General features: G+C 45.0%; 1 protein-coding gene across 1 annotated transcript in view; it reads left to right on the top strand.

Annotated features, from left to right (window-relative positions):
* The window catches only part of LOC144790896 (uncharacterized), a 47,807-nt gene extending 30,142 nt beyond the window's left edge, over positions 1–17,665 (top strand). The window contains exons 9-10 of the mRNA XM_078665540.1: positions 16,795–16,846; positions 17,470–17,665. Coding sequence (XP_078521666.1) covers positions 16,795–16,846; positions 17,470–17,537 — 120 coding nt within the window. The 3' untranslated portion in view covers positions 17,538–17,665. The remainder of the gene's footprint in view (positions 1–16,794; positions 16,847–17,469) is intronic.
* Positions 17,666–21,025: the final 3,360 nt, after the last annotated feature.

Below are 21,025 nucleotides of genomic sequence, written 5' to 3'. Positions count from 1 at the left end.
CAGACAAAAGTCTCAGAGAATCTCTTATCTTCGGGTGCAAATGTGGACTCCCTGTTCCCACCCCCAAAGTCAGTACGTATACCCAAATGTTTTACAACAAAGTGACATTATGTGTTATTCTATGGTTAACATGAGTGACAATCCTTACCATATCCATTAACAGGTAAGCATATAAAATGAATAAAAAAGGGAATCCTCATTACACCTTAGTGACATTTCATCACACACCCCTAAAGAATCAATCTAATCCTAACCTATGTTATAGTTTGCTGAGGAGTTAGGTGTAAATGGACTTTTGCTGCTTGGAAGCTCCCTTGTGCCCCGTGAGTCCTGCTTACGGACTGTATTGCTGGAGAAGCTGTGCCAAGGAATTTCCTGATTACGGGACTGCGAGGCCCACCAGGCTGTGCGAGCAACACCGAGCACACCTGCCGCCTCTTCCCGTAACCCCTCCCCTTTGGCTGACTTCCTGTATAACAAGTGAGGCTGCAGCGCGTTAGCGGGACACGCGTGCGGGACCTATCCCGGGACAAAGCCCGGACTAAGGGCGGACCCTCTGAGACCCTCCGAGAACCGAGGAGCCCGGCCCGGGCACACCCCCTTGCCCAACAGGTACTGGTTCTTTCATCATTGCCCATTCCTGAACTCTTGCACTGCCATCCGTCTGTAAATGTCTACTGTGATTATAGAGCAGCCCATGTCCGACAAAGCGGGTGTGTTGTTGAATGGTACTTTAGACAAGTATTTCTCCAAGTCCTCCCCTGACATTGCAAGGGAAAACATCTTGGCGGAGAAGCGAGCGGATCGTCGCCGTTCTGTGGAAAGTATGAAGAATGGGTCAATTCTCTTGCCATTATCTCCCGCAATAGGGCTGATTGACATTGTTACCGAAATGACACCTAGCGAGTCGATTCATTTATTAGATAATCACCCCTTGGACCTAAATGTGGTTGTGCTTACACCTAACATGTCAACTAAGATAGATGTGATTAGGCCAACCTCTACTCCCAAAGCAAATAGCGCATGTATGCCAAATTAACTGACCAGAGACTACACCCTATGAAATAGATCTACCAGTAGAGGCTGCACTCTGATCATTATGGAACAAAGAGCATACCTTGGTCCATGTGGAACTGAGAACTGATGTGTTCCAGATATTGTGATATTTCCACCTTGCATTTGATGACAACAAAGTAATTCTCATATTCCCCAAATCTACTGTGGTAACAACCATCCTATTGACTTTTGCTCATGTGGGGAAGGGTATTAGGAACCAGACAAAAGTCTCAGAGAATCTCTTATCTTCGGGTGCAAATGTGGACTCCCTGTTCCCACCCCCAAAGTCAGTACGTATACCCAAATGTTTTGCAACAAAGTGACATTATGTGTTATTCTATGGTTAACATGAGTGACAATCCTTACCATATCCATTAACAGGTAAGCATATAAAATGAATAAAAAAGGGAATCCTCATTACACCTTAGTGACATTTCATCACACACCCCTAAAGAATCAATCTAATCCTAACCTATGTTATAGTTTGCTGAGGAGTTAGGTGTAAATGGACTTTTGCTGCTTGGAAGCTCCCTTGTGCCCCGTGAGTCCTGCTTACGGACTGTATTGCTGGAGAAGCTGTGCCAAGGAATTTCCTGATTACGGGACTGCGAAGCCCACCAGGCTGTGCGAGCAACACCGAGCACACCTGCCGCCTCTCCCCGTGACCCCTCCCCTCGGGGTCCACCTTCATAACGCCTCGCGGCCCCCGCTTCGCGGGAGCCGCTCGCCGAGGAGTTAGGTGTAAACGGACTTTTGCTGCTTGGAAGCTCCCTTGTGCCCCGTGAGTCCTGCTTACGGACTGTATTGCTGGAGAAGCTGTGCCAAGGAATTTCCTGATTACGGGACTGCGAGGCCCACCAGGCTGTGCGAGCAACACCGAGCACACCTGCCGCCTCTTCCCGTAACCCCTCCCCTTTGGCTGACTTCCTGTATAACAAGTGAGGCTGCAGCGCGTTAGCGGGACGCGCGTGCGGGACCTATCCCGGGACAAAGCCCGGACTAAGGGCGGACCCTCTGAGACCCTCCGAGAACCGAGGAGCCCGGCCCGGGCACACCCCCTTGCCCAACAGGTACTAGTTCTTTCATCATTGCCCATTCCTGAACTCTTGCACTGCCATCCGTCTGTAAATGTCTACTGTGATTATAGAGCAGCCCATGTCCGACAAAGCGGGTGTGTTGTTGAATGGTACTTTAGACAAGTATTTCTCCAAGTCCTCCCCTGACATTGCAAGGGAAAACATCTTGGCGGAGAAGCGAGCGGATCGTCGCCGTTCTGTGGAAAGTATGAAGAATGGGTCAATTCTCTTGCCATTATCTCCCGCAATAGGGCTGATTGACATTGTTACCGAAATGACACCTAGCGAGTCGATTAATTTATTAGATAATCACCCCTTGGACCTAAATGTGGTTGTGCTTACACCTAACATGTCAACTAAGATAGATGTGATTAGGCCAACCTCTACTCCCAAAGCAAATAGCGCATGTATGCCAAAGGGTGACGCTTTGCCATTGGTAACAACATCCCGTAACAGGGTCACAAAACAAATACCCCCCGAGAAAAGCTATGGTCCACCGCCTATCAAGAAACAGCGGAAAAGGAGGGATCCGCTACAACCCAAGTTGAGTTGTCGAGACTTTGGTAAAAAGGCGATCACTGCCCTGAAGGTATCCCATACTCTTCAAGTGGAATCCGAGGGGATCTCTACATCGCCTTCATCATCACTCCAGCCTAATCCAGTGATAGATAATGAGGACAGTATGGACACCAGTGGGGTTGTGAATGTATCAATAGAGACTAAGGGCTCTGTGACACTATTAGATATAGAGAGTTTGATTAAATCATACTCTGCGAGTATTATAGAGAGGCTGATGGAAGTGGAAAGCAGGCTGTGTAAGATCGAACATGCATTAGGTAGTAAGGATGCTGCAACTGACCCTGGTCGAAACAATGTAGGTAAAAAAAAACAGAATACTACATCAACAAACATATCGACCCCTGTGCATGTGCCTAAACACATCCCAAATCATACTACAATTCCTCCTACAATTGTACCTACTGTAAAATCCATGGGGAATACGGTAACAGCGTTGGTCCATCACCATCCTCCTCCCAAGCCTCCTCAAATAAAAATCGTTGACCAACCAACTATAAGTGCCACAAACAAAACTGTTGATAACAATAATTCTAACACAATCTTGAGAAAACCAATGAGGGAGGTGGGAGAAAATAGACACACCTGGGGGAAGCCTAGAAGGACTCCCTTGCCCGAACTTCCCCCAGAGGCTGTACCCTATGTGGTAATTTTAACAGGGGTGCCTGTGCTTGGTCACAATAAGCGGGAGGGTTTTGCCCAATTAAAAAATAAAATCATGCATTGGCTGAGTATTTACAGGCCAATTGCAAATCACATTAATGGGGAAATCACCCATGTTCGTCGGCTCCAATGGTTAGGGGGCAAACCCAAAGACATTGAAGGTGATATAGTGGTCGTGAATTTTCGAGACCCCAATGCTGTACAATTCATTTTGAACTGGCAGATGGGAAGCTCTAATAATTCAATAATCCCTAAACCACTAACCTATTTCTATCCTAGGTCACTGGTGTTTCCATCTCAACACGACCCGCCCCAGTACTGCCCTCCACAGCGCACACAGCAACCACAGCTAAGTAATCACTTTAGTGTCCAGGACGCTGTGAGTAACCAACATGTTCTGCACCCCTCTTCATTCCAGAATGTAAACAACATGTATCAAGCACCGTACCCTGTGGAAATCCCAGATCCTAGGGCATGGAATTATGCAATGCCAAAAATATATAATCCCCAGAATGGAAGGATGGATCACCTAAAACCCTTCACCCCCTTAGAAACCTTTAATAGGTTCGACATCTTTAGCGGTCTAGATGATTGTGACTGATGCCATTCGACCAGGGGGGTTGAGGGAACAGATAAAATGCTTGTGGGTGATGCGGGTATTCCAGATAAGCTTGATGTACCTGACAATACTGTGCTTCCCTGCTTGGGTAAAACTGTATTCCATGATATGAATGTATTTGAAGATGTAAATGCTATGGAAGAACAGGTATTAGCCATGACCATCTTGGGGAGTACTTTAACCGTTGAAGTAGCGCCTCTGGCACCCCTACCTGTGTCCTTCACCAATCTTGACGAGATGCTTGGGGCTGCTGTTGAAAGGCCACCAAATCTCATTAAGTCGATAAAAATGGTTTGTTGGAATATAGCTGGAGTTGTAAAAAATCTGAGGGACCCTGAGTGGACAAACTTTATAGAGTCCTTCGATTTTTGCTTCCTCCAGGAAACCTGGGCAGTTGAGGCGCCACATAGGGTGGGCTACAAGACATATGGAATTGGCGCGACTCCCTCTAGAAGTGGAAGGGCATCAGGGGGACTTTTGATATGGGTGAAAATAAATTTAAAGGTAAAGATCGAGGTGATACCCACTAATTCTGTAGATATATTGGTGTTAAAAGCTACAGTATCTAACGGGAAAAATCTATTCCTTGTAAATATTTACAATAGGCCCTTACCCTCTTCCGGAGAATCGCCAACTATTGCAAAATTAGATTGCTTCTTGAGTAATCTGGATCCCAGGCACGATCTTGTTATTTTGGCCGGAGATTTAAATTGTAATTTCGAGCCAGTTCAGGGTCTTAGCGAAATTTTTGATGAAGAAGACCAAGTAAACAAAATCCCTACTCTAGAGAATGTTAAATCAGTTAAATGCTCAACTTTGGGTCTCCAATTGTTGTGTCTATGTACAGAACACTCTCTTAGGGCCTGCAACGGAAGGTTACCATCTGACAGCTCTAAGAAACCAACATTCACCAGAAACATCTACAAAAGTAATCTAGATTTTGTCAGCGCTTCTATCCCTCTCTGGCCAAATCTCCTGGACTTTGAAGTACTGGAACGGTTTGAAAGTGATCATTTTCCCTTAACTCTGACATTAGATGTCTCACTTTTTAATAATATGGTCGAACAAAGTATAATTGAGGAAAGGGCGAATACTAATCTTGAGATACATATTAGTAATAATAGAAGATCTCTGAAATGGCCACTCATATTGGACCATAGCGACATCCTTAATGAAATATATTCACTTCTGGCCGGGACGTTTGGGCCTTATTTGGCGACAACGGGCGAAGATGTAATAAGAACCGCATTTCTGCCAACACACCAAAATTTTTTTGATGAAATAAAACTATTAGTCACCAAGATGCCCAAAAAATCCCAACAGAAGACTCAGAATCTGTCCCATAGTAAACCTTGGTATGACAGATCCTGTAGAGAGTCAAAGAGGGAATTACTAATTGCAATTAAGGCCAAATCTCCTTTAGATGTAAAACAAGCAAGGAACAAGTATAAATTTGTTCAAAGGGCCGCAAAGATGGCATGGGAGGAAGACAAATGGGCCAATTTGCTGCTAGCAGCCAGGGCGCGTGACAACGTCGCTTTCTGGAGGCTGGTGGCAAATGGGAACAACGTGGGCAGGGTGGTCAAGGATGTTTTTCTAGATGAACAAACTTGGGTCACCCACTTTACGAACCTATATAAAAAATATGATGACCCAAATTTGGACATGCATGTAACAAACTGTGAATCCCCGGTAGACCAGCTGTCCTTTACTTTAGGCGAAACAGAGCTGGCAATAACCCAGATTAAATCAGGAAAAGCTCCAGGCTTGGACAAAATTCCTGGGGACCTATACAAGCATGATTTAGCAGTATGGGTACCCTATATTAATTTTCTGTGCAATGTATTTTCTTGCACTCTAGAATTTCCTGAGAGCTGGAAGGGAGCGGAAATTGTTTTAATTTTCAAAAAGGGAGACAGGATGGACCCCTGCAATTATCGGCCAATAAGTTTAATGGATATTTTACAAAAAATGTACTCACGCCATATTTTATTACGCGTGAATAATTGGCTAGATGAAAATGCAATACTGACCAAATTCCAAGCAGGATTTAGATCTAAAATCAGCACAATAGATCAGATTTTTAGATTCTGCTGCCTCTATTGGAAGTACGTGGTGATTAAAAGGTACCATTTATATGTTGCCTTTGTCGATCTAAGGGCAGCATTCGACTTGGTGCCTCGCAATCTCCTATGGAAAACCTTGAGTGCAGCAGGGATGCCAAATAACCTTGTCATTCAGATTAAGGAGTTACATGCAGGGAATTTCGCGAGAATTAGATGGGGTCCAAATGGTGAATTAACCCAGAAGATACCCATTGAGCGTGGAGTCCGCCAGGGCTGCGTCCTGGCCCCCACGCTATTCTCGCTTTTTGTAAACGATATTCCCCAATTTTTGGAGAGATGCAAAAATGACTCTCCAAAACTGAATGGTGAGAAGGTGACATCGCTACTATTTGCTGATGATACCATTTTGATTTCACAAACGAAAAACGGCTTGCAGACAATAATAGATACTTTTAATGAATACTGCAGCCAGAAGGGGTTGGAAATCAACGTGAAGAAGACAAAATACATGGCCCTAAATCCCATAAAACCAGACAGAGGTTGTCTAACATTAAACGGTGAAAAGCTGGAATCCGTCCCTCATTTTTCATACTTGGGGGTGACTCTGGATTCAAACTTTACCTGGAAAGCCTAAATGGATAAAAGCAAACTAATTTTTGCCCAGAATGCCAAACCTATTCTCAGGGAGCAAAGTTTAAGTACAAGTAAAGCAGCTTCCCCTGTGATGGAATTATTCAAGGCCAAGGTCCAATCAGCGGTCCTTTATGGGGCAGAAATATGGGGTCCCGGCTCAAAGGAAACTTTCAGTCTCCTAGATAACAACTTCATGCGCAGTTTGGCAAGGGTTCCGAGAGGCACTCCACTAGTGCCCCTGGAACTTGACCTAAACTTCAAAAGAACCGACCACCAAGTTTTGATTCGACCCTTGATGCTGTGGGTCAGACTATGGCATGTCCCTGAACTTCAAGACTATAGAGACGGGCTAAAAGAAGTTATGATACTTGATAGTCAGGTTGACATCCCATGGTTAAGGCATATCAAGATTTGGTTAAGTAATATAGGGCTGAAACACTTTTGGGAGAACCCTGAACAATTACCCGCCAACCCCAAATTAATATTAAAAAGGGCCTTTTGGAGCTTCATATTAAACAGGACCATAAGCAATAGAAGCAGTGGGACCCTGGTATCAAGGTTCCTAAATTTTAAGGACGAACCTTTGTATGAGACTTTTATGGATGAAATAGAGCCCCCGCTTGCCAAAACTTTATTTTTAAAGTTTAGATATGGAAACTTACAAATAAAAACTACCTTGGCTCGTTGGGCTAGGAACCGTGATGTAGGAACCTCGACAATGGATGTAAATTGCTCTATGTGTACCCATAACCAGATTGAAAACGAGCAACATATCCTCCTTTTCTGTCCTTGTTATACTCAGGCAAGAAAGAGATGGATTAAACCCATTTGCCTTCTTTTAGGCTTGAGGTCAAGTTCACAGGCTCTGAGAATCCTAACAACTAACACATCCCAACAAATAATATTTAGTGTTAGTAGATTCCTACTTTCCATATTCTACATAAGGAAAAAATTGGGGCATCGTTTGTAATGTAATTGATCTGCTTGGAATTGATAAGATGTCGCTCACTTTGACCTATGAATGTAATGTTTCCGCTCCAATTAGCTCCCAAGTCGTTCGTATTTTTTCCTTCTTTTTTAAACTAATGTTTTTATCTACTGTAATGTTTTATTATAACGAAATGTAATGTAATATATGCATTGCTCTTTTATGGCATCAGTGCCGAAATAAAGATTTAATGAATGAATGAATGAATTACATCCATGCCAATCACCTGCATAACTTTAAGCTATTTGGACTGAGTCAAGTCGGAATCCCCTTTCTCAACATCCCTGCAGTAACTGGTCCATCTACATTGCCCTGCCCCAATTACCTGTATCTTTTATACTTTTATCATACATAGTAGCCTATAGAGCGAGGAGGGGTTTACACATTCTAAGCACCAGCATTTTATTCTACAGGACAATAAACAGGGCCGTGCAGGGCAAGTGTATTGGCATCTCTGCTTTCCTGTCTACTGGATCATAGATGTTTAGGCTAAACAGCTGGCCAGCTAGAAATCTACCTCAGCAGCTTCTGAAAAGCCTGATTCGAAGCACTCTAAAGAAATTGTAGGAAGGCGGTTTTGTTAATGTTCCCCCATTACATTAACACTGTAGCACACAGAGCATGATGAAAGGGCATGATTTCCTGTTTGCTAGCACTATTACAGCTAGGCTCTGGCTCAGAATACCTTCGTTTTAATTACCCCGTTTTGTCTTTCATTTAATTTTGGTTGTCACTGTTATCCCCTGCTTTTAAACCCCCGATCGCATTCTTGCATTTTAATAGGCTCCTCACCGCTACTTTGGCGGGCCGGTCCCTCGCGCTCAGGATTTGGTGAGCGCCATCTTGGGTGGGTGTAGGGAAACGCTGGACTCTCCCGCGCTCTAGCAGTCAGGAGGACTGTCTAGAGACTGTTGCCGGGATTTGTATTTAAGCAGAGCAGGAGGTAGGCTCTCCCTGTTTGCTAGCACTATTACAGCTAGGCTCTGGCTCAGGATACCTTCGTTTTAATTACCCCGTTTTGTCTTTCATTTAATTTTGGTTGTCACTGTTATCCCCTGCTTTTAAACCCCCGATCGCATTCTTGCATTTTAATAGGCTCCTCACCGCTACTTTGGCGGGCCGGTCCCTCGCGCTCAGGATTTGGTGAGCGCCATCTTGGGTGGGTGTAGGGAAACGCTGGACTCTCCCGCGCTCTAGCAGTCAGGAGGACTGTCTAGAGACTGTTGCCGGGATTTGTATTTAAGCAGAGCAGGAGGTAGGCTCTCCCTGTTTGCTAGCACTATTACAGCTAGGCTCTGGCTCAGGATACCTTCGTTTTAATTACCCCATTTTGTCTTTCATTTAATTTTGGTTGTCACTGTTATCCCCTGCTTTTAAACCCCCGATCGCATTCTTGCATTTTAATAGGCTCCTCACCACTACTTTAGCGGGCCGGTCCCTCCCGCTCAGGATTTGGTGAGCACCATCTTGGGTGGGTGTAGGGAAACGCTGGACTCTCCCGCGCTCTAGCAGTCAGGAGGACTGTCTAGAGCTCTATTTAAAATGGTCATAATGACGCGCAGCGTGTTCGCCGCAGCCACGCCGGAGTCACGCCAGAGTCCAGCCCGTCTGCGCCCGTCCGCGCTGAGGACGGGCTGGATGGCTGGACTACAGGTCAGGATAAGGGAGGTCATCATTCATTGAAATATTCCTTGCAAGATGTACTACGGCTTAAGCCTCCACAAGCACCTTGTTTCCATAGGTGCATTCCTGAAGACTTCCTACTATCCATGGGATGTGGCTGCTTTCAGGTAGATTCGGGAGGTTCTAACTTACCCTCCCCCCCCCTCTCCCTTGGAGTCCTGTTCTGGTTTTAGTGCGCCGAGCGAAAACTGTCTTTTAATTAACGCTCGCTCACTCCTTAAAAATAATGTGATCTTTAAGGAGCTCATATTAGAAAGGAAACCCTCTTGGGTTTTTATAACCGAAACATGGGCTAAAGACTCTTCAGGTCCAGACCTTGTGGAAGCGGTTCCTGAGGGTTACTGCCTAGCACGGCTGGATAGAATGGGTCGAGTTGGTGGTGGGTTGGCTATTCTGTATAAAGACAGGTTCCAATGCCACACTATACCTGTCTCTGATCCCAAGGATGTGTTCCAAGCACTATACTTTTCCCTGTCCGATTCTTCTAACCCCGCGTTTAATGGGATTCTGCTCTATCGTCCCCCTGGCCCCAGAACAGATTTCGGGCTGGAGTTGTTCCAGGTTCTGGAACCTTATTTTGGCCGCCAAAATCTCACTATCTTGGGTTTTTAATTTTCACTTAGAGCTGTTGGTGGCCCATGACACTATTTCCCTGCTGGAAGTTATGTCAGCCTGTGGACTCACCCAACTGGTGGAAGGACCCACCCACCGAGCGGGGCACACGCTCGATGGAATTTTTTCTAACGATCAGAGGCTGACTGTAACCGACCCCTTCCATCTTTCATGGTCGGACCACTTGGCCGTTCCTTTCAATCTGACCCATCCGATCCAGGACATTTTTAGAAGGGTCCCGAGTACAATGGAAGTACGAAGGAATTATAAAAATATCAGGGAAAACTCTCTCCATCCGTGGACGTCTAGTTTGTCCGCTACTCAGGGGATGGATGTTCCCTCAGAGGTTTCGCACTATGATAAAACCATCTCGGAGGCCCTGGATGAACTGGCTCCTGCTAGGTCCTGTTATTCAGCCAGGAAAAGACCCTCAGCTCCCTGGTTCTCAGAACAACTAAGGCTCCTTAGACAAGAAGTAAGGAGACAGGAGCGCCTATGGCACTCTAGCTGGGACCAAAAGGATAGAGAAGTCCACAAGATCCTGTTAAAAAGATACAAGCTGGAAGTGATTAAGACCAAACAAGAATACTTTACGGTCCTCACATCCTCACTCTCATCTCCTAGAGAGCTCTTCAGGATTGTCGACTCTCTTACCTCTCTCCAGATCCCAGATCCGGTTGTTGCATCTCAGGAGCTCTGCAACAAGATAGCCTCCTTCTTCCAGTCCAAAATATCGGACATCTATCTTGCCTTGGAGTCGCAAAGATCCTCTACCGCTGAGCCTTCGGTGCCTGCTGTCCTGGGCTCTAATTCTGTAGAATTATCTCGGCACGTGGGTCTGGAATCCTTTCCCCCTCTCTCTTGCCAGGATCTTGAGACTCTTCTTGACAAAACTAAATCTGGTTCTCCGCTGGATGTCTGCCCGCTAAAGATCCTTAAGCAGTGCATAGAATCCCTCCTTCCCCCTTTGGTTGACATCATGAATAGGGCGATGAAGGAGGGCATTTTTCCCCAGCAGTGGAAAAATGCTGTGGTTAAACCATTGCTCAAGAGACCTTCTCTTGACCCTGGGGTATTAAAATTTTTTCGCCCCATCTCACTGCTCCCGGGAAGATGTTAGAAGCCCACCTAAATAATCATCTGGCTGCCTTCGTGGAGAGTTCGGGCTGCTTGGATCTATCCCAGCATGGATTCAGGAGGGAACATAGCACCGAGTCTGCCCTCACCATAGTGCTTGATAACATCCGCACACGGGTTGATGGGGGACAGACCTCCCTCCTGATCCTCTTAGACCTCACGGCTGCCTTCGATACCCTTTCTCCCTCGGTATTAACATCTCGACTGAGGGAGATCGGGGTTCGGGGGATGGCCCTGGGGCTCCTTTCCTCCTTTCTTGCTCACAGAGAGCAAAGAGTCATGCTAGGTCGGTTTCTATCCCCATCCCTGTCTGTGCAATGTGGGGTCCCTCAAGGGTCAGCGCTTAGTCCTACCCTTTTTAACATCTATGTGGCCCCCCTTGCCAGACTTATTAGATCTTTTGGGATGGAGGTAGTCTCCTATGCGGATGACACCCAGATCCTCGTCTCTCTCTCCCAGTCAGTTACGTCGACTGCCGCCAATTTTAGATCTTGCATGGAGGCAGTCGGCCAATGGATGATTCACAATTCATTGAAACTGAATGGGGAGAAGACTGAGGTGATGGTGTTTGGAGGAAAGGATGAGATCTGGTCAGCTGAGTGGTGGCCGGACTCACTGGGTGCCTGCCCTGATCCTACCTCCTCGGCAAAAAATCTGGGGGTTATGATTGATCCTATCTTTAGCATGTGCCAACAGGTCAACAGGACTGTATCGACCTGTTGGGGTATTATCCATATACTAAGGAAAATCAGGCATTACCTCTCTTTGCAGGCAAGAAAGCAACTTGCCGTCGCACTCCTGGGCTCTCGGTTGGTATACTGCAATGCGCTGTATACTGGACTGAATAAAAGTCAGCTGCAGCGCTTGCAGGTGGTCCAGAATGCGGCAGCCAGATTTGTTCTCGATCTACCCCGACGTGCCTCTGCCACCTTTGCCCGGAAGCAGCTTCACTGGCTTCCCGTTGTGGACCGTATCTGTTTTAAGATCTTGTGCATGGTCTACAAGGCTTTAGCTAAAACCAGCCTCACTGGCATTGGAGCTATTCTGTCACCCTATAATCCTGGCAGGAATCTCCGTTCCTCCAACAGACTTCTTCTTTCCGTTCCTCGTATTCGGAAGACCAGATGGCGGGGTAAAGCTTTCTCCAATCTGGCTCCTAAATGGTGGAATGCCCTCCCTCTTGAAATAAGATCTCTTCCCACTCTACAATCTTTTAGATCTGCCCTAAAGACCCACCTCTTTGTACGTGCATATCTGTAGTGGTGCTTTGCAGTTTTGATCTTTTTGATAGGCGCCTTGACACCTTCGGGCTTAGTTTGCGCGATACAAATTGCATAATAAATAAATAAATGAATTCTATCTGTCACTCATACTATTGCATCAAGAAACTGTCCTGTGGTCTCCATCCTCAGGCATGGAAATCCTAGATTTTATCTTAAACGTTGCAACACCTAACTCAGCTCTGTCCATTGTATGCCACTGTCTTATGCTTAGATGCATAGCTCTCATCCTCAGCATCCACATCTTCCTCCTTTGGCTGGCTAGCATGGTGTGCTGGGAGTGACAACTCCTGTGCCTTCAATGCTATGGCCTTGGCATGGTTTATGACCTATTGGGGAGAGACTGAAGCAGACTGTAACCTCATAACGGAGGAGCGTCGTCCCACTGCTGAAAGGCAGCAAATGAAAAAAAATGCAAATAAAACAATTTTATTATCATTTTTAGTTTTCACTTACTCGGCCAAGCTTGCCGAGCAGCTGAGGCTGCTGCACGTAAGAGCGGTGGGCAGTGGGGCCTGGTGGGGGGGGGGGGGGGGGATTTCAACAGACGATGACGAGGGAACATTAATTATTTATTTAATTTTCCCACGTCGTCATCCGTCGAAATCCCCCCCCACAGGGTCCCACACCCCGCTCCTCTTACCTGCAGTGGCTGCCTCGAGTCTAGGTAGCGTGGAGGCCATGCTTGGCATCAGCAGCAGCCAGGCCCAGGAAGGAGGAGTGGTAGGTTCTCTGTATGTGCGTATGTCGGTTTTGCCAACCCTCTTAGGATGGCCTAACCAACATACACACTTACATTTCTCCATCCCAGCTGTCTTGCATAGCCAGATGGGCAAAGAGGCGCATACTCTTTGTCCTCAACTGAGCGGCATTTCAGCCCACTCAGACCAATCCCTGTGCTTCTCTCATGCTGAGTAATAGCATGAGAGCAGTGTCTGGATTGGGTGGGGAGGGTAGCAGAGGAACACCGAGGCGGCTGGAGCAGAGAAGCACTGAGGCGGTGTCCAGGAGTGGTAGGTACGATAAGTCACTTGTTCCCATATTAAAAGTGACACACCGGCGGACCAAGGGGCTTCTAAATAAGCCCCCTAGTTAAGAAAAGCATTCTAAATACTTATTTCCCTAGGATACCCGGAAACATTCTAGTCACAACCTATTCCCAACACCACCTAATCACCACAGGGTAGTATACAGTTTATGGTTGGTTGGGTAAAAGGGTGGCATGGGAAGAGGCGATGCTTGCATGCTTGATCAGGCCCTGCTCCTGATTGCCCAGCGACTGACATCCCTGGCTCTTCAGGTTGGCTGGTTGACGGCTCTAAGAGGCTGCTGGTCACGCACCTATTGTAGATCATAATGTAGTCCACTATGTAAGTCTAGCAAGCTTTATAAGACATAATGGTATGACAACAACAAACAGAAACATACAAGTTTATATAAACAAGAGGCATTATGATTACCCTTCTCCAACAAAGGCAGGCAAATGTATAGGAACATTCCTAAGTAAGATGCCTTTTAAATGAGATGGGTAAGGTAGGATGAAATCAAAACATTTATGGAAAGAAAAAACGACTTTACAAAAACGTTTTTGAGGCTGAAAGTGATTTGTCTCATTCATGGGTGAGGATTCACACTCTTAACTCAAGGGCAGTAACAAGGAATGTGGAAGAAGAGGCTCTTGTGTCCTTATAAATTCAGAGACTGACTGATGATTGAGTGATTTAATTATGTGAAGAAGTCAACAGAATCCATGTTTGCCATATGGCCAGGGCACAGTTTGTAAAATAAAGAGCCCCGATGCCCGAAGCTTCTGTTGTTTCACCCGAGTTTAGGCTAGATTTAAGAAAGACCCTCAAGTAGAATTTAGGTGAAAAGGTAACCCCAAACATTATCTGAAAATACAATGAGCTAGGAATTTTGATGTTATTTCCTTATGTTTTTTTCTTCTTTTGGGAGTTGCTGTATTGGAATGTTTGGTTAATATTTCGTCGGAGATAATTTATTAGATAATTCCTTGTACCTCTGCAATGCCTCTTTTTCAAACATACTCTCAATCCAATTTGTTGTTGTTAATAGCAATAATGTACAAATTAACAATAGGCACATTTTATGTTCAAGATCTAATTTAATGTTTTAAGCACAAGATAATACGGGCGGGAGTTAAGGTTTAGTGACTACATCAAGGATGGAAGCGGAGAGTGAGGACATGCCTTAATATGTGAATTTCCTCCCTTTTTACTTTCTGTGGAGTAGCCACTATTAACGAATCAGCTGAACTTAACTTCCCTTTAAATGCACTTTATTTGGGGAATAGATGTATATAGGGTAAGTTCCATAGTAAAAGAGTATAGCACTTACAGGTAGATTCATCATCGGCATGTTTTGCGAGTCTGTAATAGCGATTATTAAGGAATCGCTATTACAGACTCGCAAAACGGGATTCATGTAAAAATCGCAATATTTATTGCGATTCCTACAGCTTCCTTATTTGCGATTAGCTAATTGCTAATCGCAAATAAGGAATAACTCCCCATTCATTCCTATGGGCCTAAAGGCCCATAGGAATGAATGGGAAGACATATCAACGTGCGAATCGCTATTGGCGATTCGCATATTGAGTTTGCGGTTTCAAGGGTGCAGGGGTGTCCAAAGGACACCCTGTTGCACCCCTGAAATGATATTGGATGCTGGAGTTACGCACACACATGTCCCAAGGACATGTGTGTGTGTGTAACATACAACTTAAAAAAATGCACTTAAGTGCATTTTTCTAAGTTTCCGCTATTTACCACGAGGTTTGACTTCGCGGTAAATAGCGGCCCAAAAATGCGAATTCGCAATTTGTACGAGGTTCATGAATAGCATTGAAGGAATCTCTAATTGAGATTCCTTAAATGCGATCGCAATTTGAGAAATCGCAATTATTTGCGATTTTTCAAATTGCGAGTTCATGAACCATTGATGAATTCCAAATGCCATTTTTGCGGGCGCAAACGGCAGAATTTTGCGATTCTCACCGTTTGCGCTCGCAAAAATGCTTGATGAATCTACCTGTATGTGACATATGACCCCATTACACAATCTCCCTTCAGCAGACCCCCTCCCCGTCATCCGCATGCCTCCCATATAGAAATGGAGACGCTGTCCGCAGCAATGGGACAGGCTCACTAAATGGGCATTTCTTAATAGAAGCGTGCAAGGTAGGAGGCATCGCTGGCGTAATGTGTAGATCCAATGGAAACTACAGTGTAATCTATCTCAGACTCGCAGAGGCCTGGTTGTTGTTCAGGGCCGGACTGGCCATAGCAGGCACTGGGCATTTGCCCAGTGGCCCGGAGGGGTGGAGGCCTGTTTTGTGCCTGTGGGGGGCGATTTCATCACTGGGGGCTGGTTTTGTAGCAGTGCTGCAATATCGGCTCCCTGTAACAAAAGCTGGAGCAGTGCTTTTTACTAGCACCAACCCCACCTTTGCTCCGCTCCCAGGGCCGGTCAAGCAGCAATCTGCCAGGGCTGGCTGCTGTTCCCAGTCCGGCCCTGGTGTTGTTCTCCATCACTAATCTAAAACCTGCTCCCTCCACCACTCAAAGCTAAAATCATGGCGATCATATTTGGCTTGAAACTTTCATTCAGCCCTCAACTCAATGCTAGGATGAAGGCTGTCAACATGCAACTATTCTCACTTTGCAGTGTCTTTCTCCTTCAAATCTTTCAATGAATTGTTCTCTCAAGATATCTCGAATTGGGATAGGTAGCCTACCACCTTTAGTGGTAGGGTTGCCACATATGTGGTGGGGGAGGTGTGCACGCTTTGTTGAAGACCTCTCTGTAAACATGGCTCCACTCTCACTCCTGCTCTCCTGATCCTTACCTTCTCTGGGTCCTTCCTGTCCAATCCACCTCTTCTGCACTGTCCCTTTCACTCCCATTCAAGTGACATCCACAATTCTCCTTGGACTTTGAGGCAGCTTCAGAAGTGCTTTACAAGCTATTAAAGTAAACCATAGCACAACCCTTTAGATACAGTGCTAAAAAGTAGCAAAACGTTGCAAAATAGTGACAGCAAAGACTATGTAAAAAGCAACTTAAAGTAAAATGGGCAGAAGCTAGCTTATATACGATAGTAGGAACCATTCTATATGGGCAAATCATCTTTAATATAAATATATTGTTGGGGAAAGAGGTTATGGCCTTTGATGGATTGCAGCCAGGGGTGTTCTTTCCCTAGAGTACCCCAATTTGTCATTCTTCTAGTGCTCCATTTCATATTTAAAAGGCTGTGGGTGAAATCTGAACGGAGGCACCCTCTTGTCTGACTCCCCCACCCACCAAGGCTCTAATGCCCTCATTGGCTTCTAGTGATGGTGTGCACTCGCCAGGCTGATGGCCTAAATTTTTGTTTTTACAGGAGGTTGGCGCATGTGAGGCGGTAATCCCGAAGCCACAGTTTGGTGTAAAACGTGAGTAATGTTAACCTGGTACACACACTTCAATTTATTGCTTATTTGAAGCTACCAAACAGCCCTCCTTCTATTCTACTGTGGTATATAGACAATGAAGTAAAAGGCGGGATTCTTTATTGTATTGTATCTGCATTCATAGAGCGCTTACGACCCCCTGATGAGGTGTTGAAGCACTTAATGCCAGGTGAGCAGCACACTGCTCCAGAACCCAGGGTGTAGTGGTTAATCCAGTGGTTCTTGGATATTGGGATAATTCTTCTGTACTAAAGTAAACCATTCCATGGATTCACTATGGTTGCTTTGTAGTAGATTTAAGTAATATGTGTTACGTGTTATCATCACTGGGGAACAGTGAATATGTGAAGATCATGCAGATGTTTTTAGGGGTAATAGATCAGCTAGAGGAGATTAGACAGTAATAGTTTTCATGGGTATGACTTTCAAAACTGTAATCCAGCTTCACCTCAACAGAACCAAAGTTCTCATTTTCAATGAGATAAAGATGGGAAACTTGATATGGAACAAAGTTCGCCTGCTGACAAGTTATATTATTGGCCTTGATATAGCAATTGTAGAACCTGATCCTTACTGATGACCATCTTTTTTCCATATTTCAATAGGTGCTGCCTCACGACGTAAAGACCTGGAAGATACGCGTTCCACTCAGCTGGTAATGGTCAATGCCTGAGATCAACCGGCTCTCCCATGAGCTTCATGAATAGCTGCGCTCAAGCTTCGCAAGGGACCTCTCATGTTGTCACCTGCAGTGCTGCTGATGCTTTCACAATGGAGATTAATAAAGTTTCTTCTTGATCACCTGTATTGTGGTTCCTGTTATTCGATGTAGTACATGTTAGAAGAGTACCAGTGATGTACATCATGCAAATCAGTTAATGGGTCTAAGAAGATCTATTTTGACAGCTCTTTAAATGCTACAGCAGCCCAGGTCTCCTTGAACACTTCTCGAATGTTGATATTGATCACAGTTTTCTAACATTGGGAAAAAATGTTCCAGTATGCTCTTCAATTACTCAGAATTCACCTCATACTACAAATATTAAACAAAAATAGTCACATCTAAGTTATAAATAAATGACACAATTTTTTCCATAAACATTGAGACATTTTTTTTACATAGTTTTATATAGCGCAAACTTGACCCGAAGGTATCGGGTATCAGAGTGCTTTACATAGGACCAGTTGTGTTACATGAGGACACATTCTTTTTTTTTTGGTTAGGCACTAACTCAAACATCTCTTGAACCACATCTTCCTAAAATGTTAATTAGTTATCCGCAGTTTACTGAAATATATAAAAATGCCATGTCTTTAAATTTAAAAATCATTACCAACTAGCTATTGATATTTATAGAAAGCGCTAAATATCTCCCTTTATCCTACTACTTGCACGTAAAATATTTGGCATGGTTCTGAAGTGCCAATTAATTACAACTTGTTGAAATTAACCTCTTGCGTTCTTAAGTAAATAAAGATTATTCAATGTATCCCTGACATGCGGGTAGGAGAACTCAATTCACCCCAAAGCAAATAGCACTGAACACAGTTCAAAATTCGGATCACAGCAAATTGTGACTTGCCCTAATTTTTCCGCACAGAATTACAAAAACGCATAATTTGGAATGTAATCAAAACAAAATAATTTATGATAAAAATCGAAGTAAAAGAATCACTATTTTGTAACAATGCAAACATGTTCTTAAAAGCCATTCACCCATAGAACAGAGTATAAATATTATCCTATCCTGGAACGTGGCGGGCCTGGGTTCGAAACTAGACCTTCCAGACTGGAGTTCCTATGTTGACACCCATGAGATCTGCCTGTTCCAGGAAACCTGTTTAAGGGTTCCTGCTAGTAGAGTAGGGTATGTAGCTTACCATATTCCAGCAACTCAAGGGATCAGGGGAAGACCCTCGGGTGGCTTAAGTATCTGAGTTGGAATCCACTTGGGATGCAAAATCAAAGTTCTAGATATGATGTCCCTTGACATTCAGTGCATCCTTTTAACATTCAATAATGTTATGTTAATAGCCCTAATAAATATATACTCACGCCCCGTGAAACAGGGGTTGACCTCTCAGGTTTTAGATTTTTTGACAACCTTTATAGGTACCTTGCCTGAGAGTGCTCACTTAATAATTGGGGGAGGCTTTAATTGCCATTTTGAACCTTTAAACGGCCTAATAACTCCTATTACCAGCGAGGAGGATTCTGTATTTATTTATTTATGAAGCTTGTAAAGCGCTCGGCTACCCCCGACGGGGGTGTCCCGGCGCTAAGGACCGCAGACTAGGAGAGAACGAAGCACTTTAGGGGGTGGTGAACTACCAAGTTTTAAGTTTGCTTCTGAACAATGATTCAGAAGAGATGAACCTGAGGTCTAGAGGGAGGCTGTTCCAAAGTTTCGCTGTCACTACACCAAACGCTCTGCCGCCCATTCTAGAACGGCGAAAGCGAGGGACAACCAGTAGACGCGAGTTGTTCGACCTCAAGGATCTGACCGATTGGGATACTATAAGTCTCTTTCTCTGGTATCCCGGACCCACCCCGTTGAGGGCCCGAAAAGCGAGAGTCAGAACCTTGAATTGAATGCGACGGGCAATAGGAAGACAATGTAACTTCTTACGATAGGATGTGACAGAATGTCGGTAAGGGATATTGCCAATCAGTCTAGCTGCCGCATTTTGAACGATCTGCAAACGTTCAATTTGATATAAAGGGGCACCGGAATAGAGACTGTTGGCATAGTCCAAGTGAGCAGTAATAAGGGCATGGATGATGGTTCTGCGGGCATCCAGCGGGATGTATGGGAAAATCTTCCTAATCACACGTAGCTTCCCGAAGCACGCTGCCGTGACCTTATTAATTTGAGCCTTACAGGAGAGAGCGTCATCAAACTGAAAGCCCAGATTACGTACTGTTTGGACTGGAATGGGAGGAGGATTAAGCACCATCGGCCACCACAAAGTGGCAGATAGTGAAGTTTTCTGATTAAAGAATAATACCTCAGTCTTATCGGTATTCAGCCTTAGATGATTGGAGGTCATCCAGGAACATATATTGCCGAGACAATGGCGAAAGCCGGCAAAACTGGAGTCAGAGTGATCTCTAAATGAAAACACCAGCTGAGTATCGTCAGCATAAGAGATCACTCTGACCCCCAAAGATTCCACCAACCTTGCCAGTGGAGCAAGATACACATTGAAAAACAGGGGGCTTAGAGCAGAGCCCTGAGGGACGCCACAGAGAAGAGGTTTACCCTCTGTTTCAAAAGGTCTGAGCAGGACCTTCTGGTACCGTCCTTTAAGAAATGAGCTAATCCAAGTCAGCACCGTGCCACCCATTCCAGTCTGCCTCAGCCGGTCCAGTAGTATCTCATGGGAAACTGTATCGAAAGCAGCGGATAGGTCGAGGAGGACTAACATGGCCTCCTCGCCCCTATCCACACACTCTCTGATCGTCTCTGAGACCTCTAAAAGGGCGGTCTCGGTACTAAAACCCGTTCTAAATCCCGACTGTGAGTCATGTAGCAGTAAATTGGTCTCTAAATATTCCGCCAGTTGCTTCTGAGCAGCCTTTTCTAGGATTTTAGCCGGTTTAGGAAGAAGAGAGATGGGACGGTAGTTACTAAATTGCGCCGGATCAGCGTCCGCTTTTTTCAGAATAGGCACCATCATTGCCTCCTTCCAAACCGTAGGGAAATGGCCGGTGCACAATGATGTGTTCCAAATCGAGAGGAGGGGACTGATCAATAAATGTGCCAAATTCCCCATTACTTTAGCAGGGACCAAGTCTAAAGGGGAACCAGATTTGCACTGGGCAAATAGGTTCAATGCAGACTCGATAGTAAGCTCCCTGAAGGACACTAATGACACTTTCTCCGGGTCCCTATCACTGGAAATAGGGGAGGACCGAGCAGGGGGAAAGAAGACGTGATATTGCTAATCTTATCTTGAAAGTAGTCAGATAGTCCATTACATAAGGCCTGACTAGTGGTGCTCCGAGGCACCATGGCAGGGGATTGACAAAATCCTTTACAATACTAAAGAGAGTTTTAGCAGAATTATCTGCATTCTTAATTTGTAAGGCATAGAAGTCTCTCATGGTAGAACGTTTTAGTTTTTGAAATTTTTTTAAGGCAATCTTGTAACTAATTT

This window comes from Lissotriton helveticus, chromosome 11 (genome assembly GCF_964261635.1).
Source record: "Lissotriton helveticus chromosome 11, aLisHel1.1, whole genome shotgun sequence".
NCBI classification, from domain to species: Eukaryota; Metazoa; Chordata; class Amphibia; order Caudata; family Salamandridae; genus Lissotriton; species Lissotriton helveticus.
Note: the sequence above shows the minus strand (reverse complement) of the source record. Positions and strands in the feature narration are given on the sequence as shown.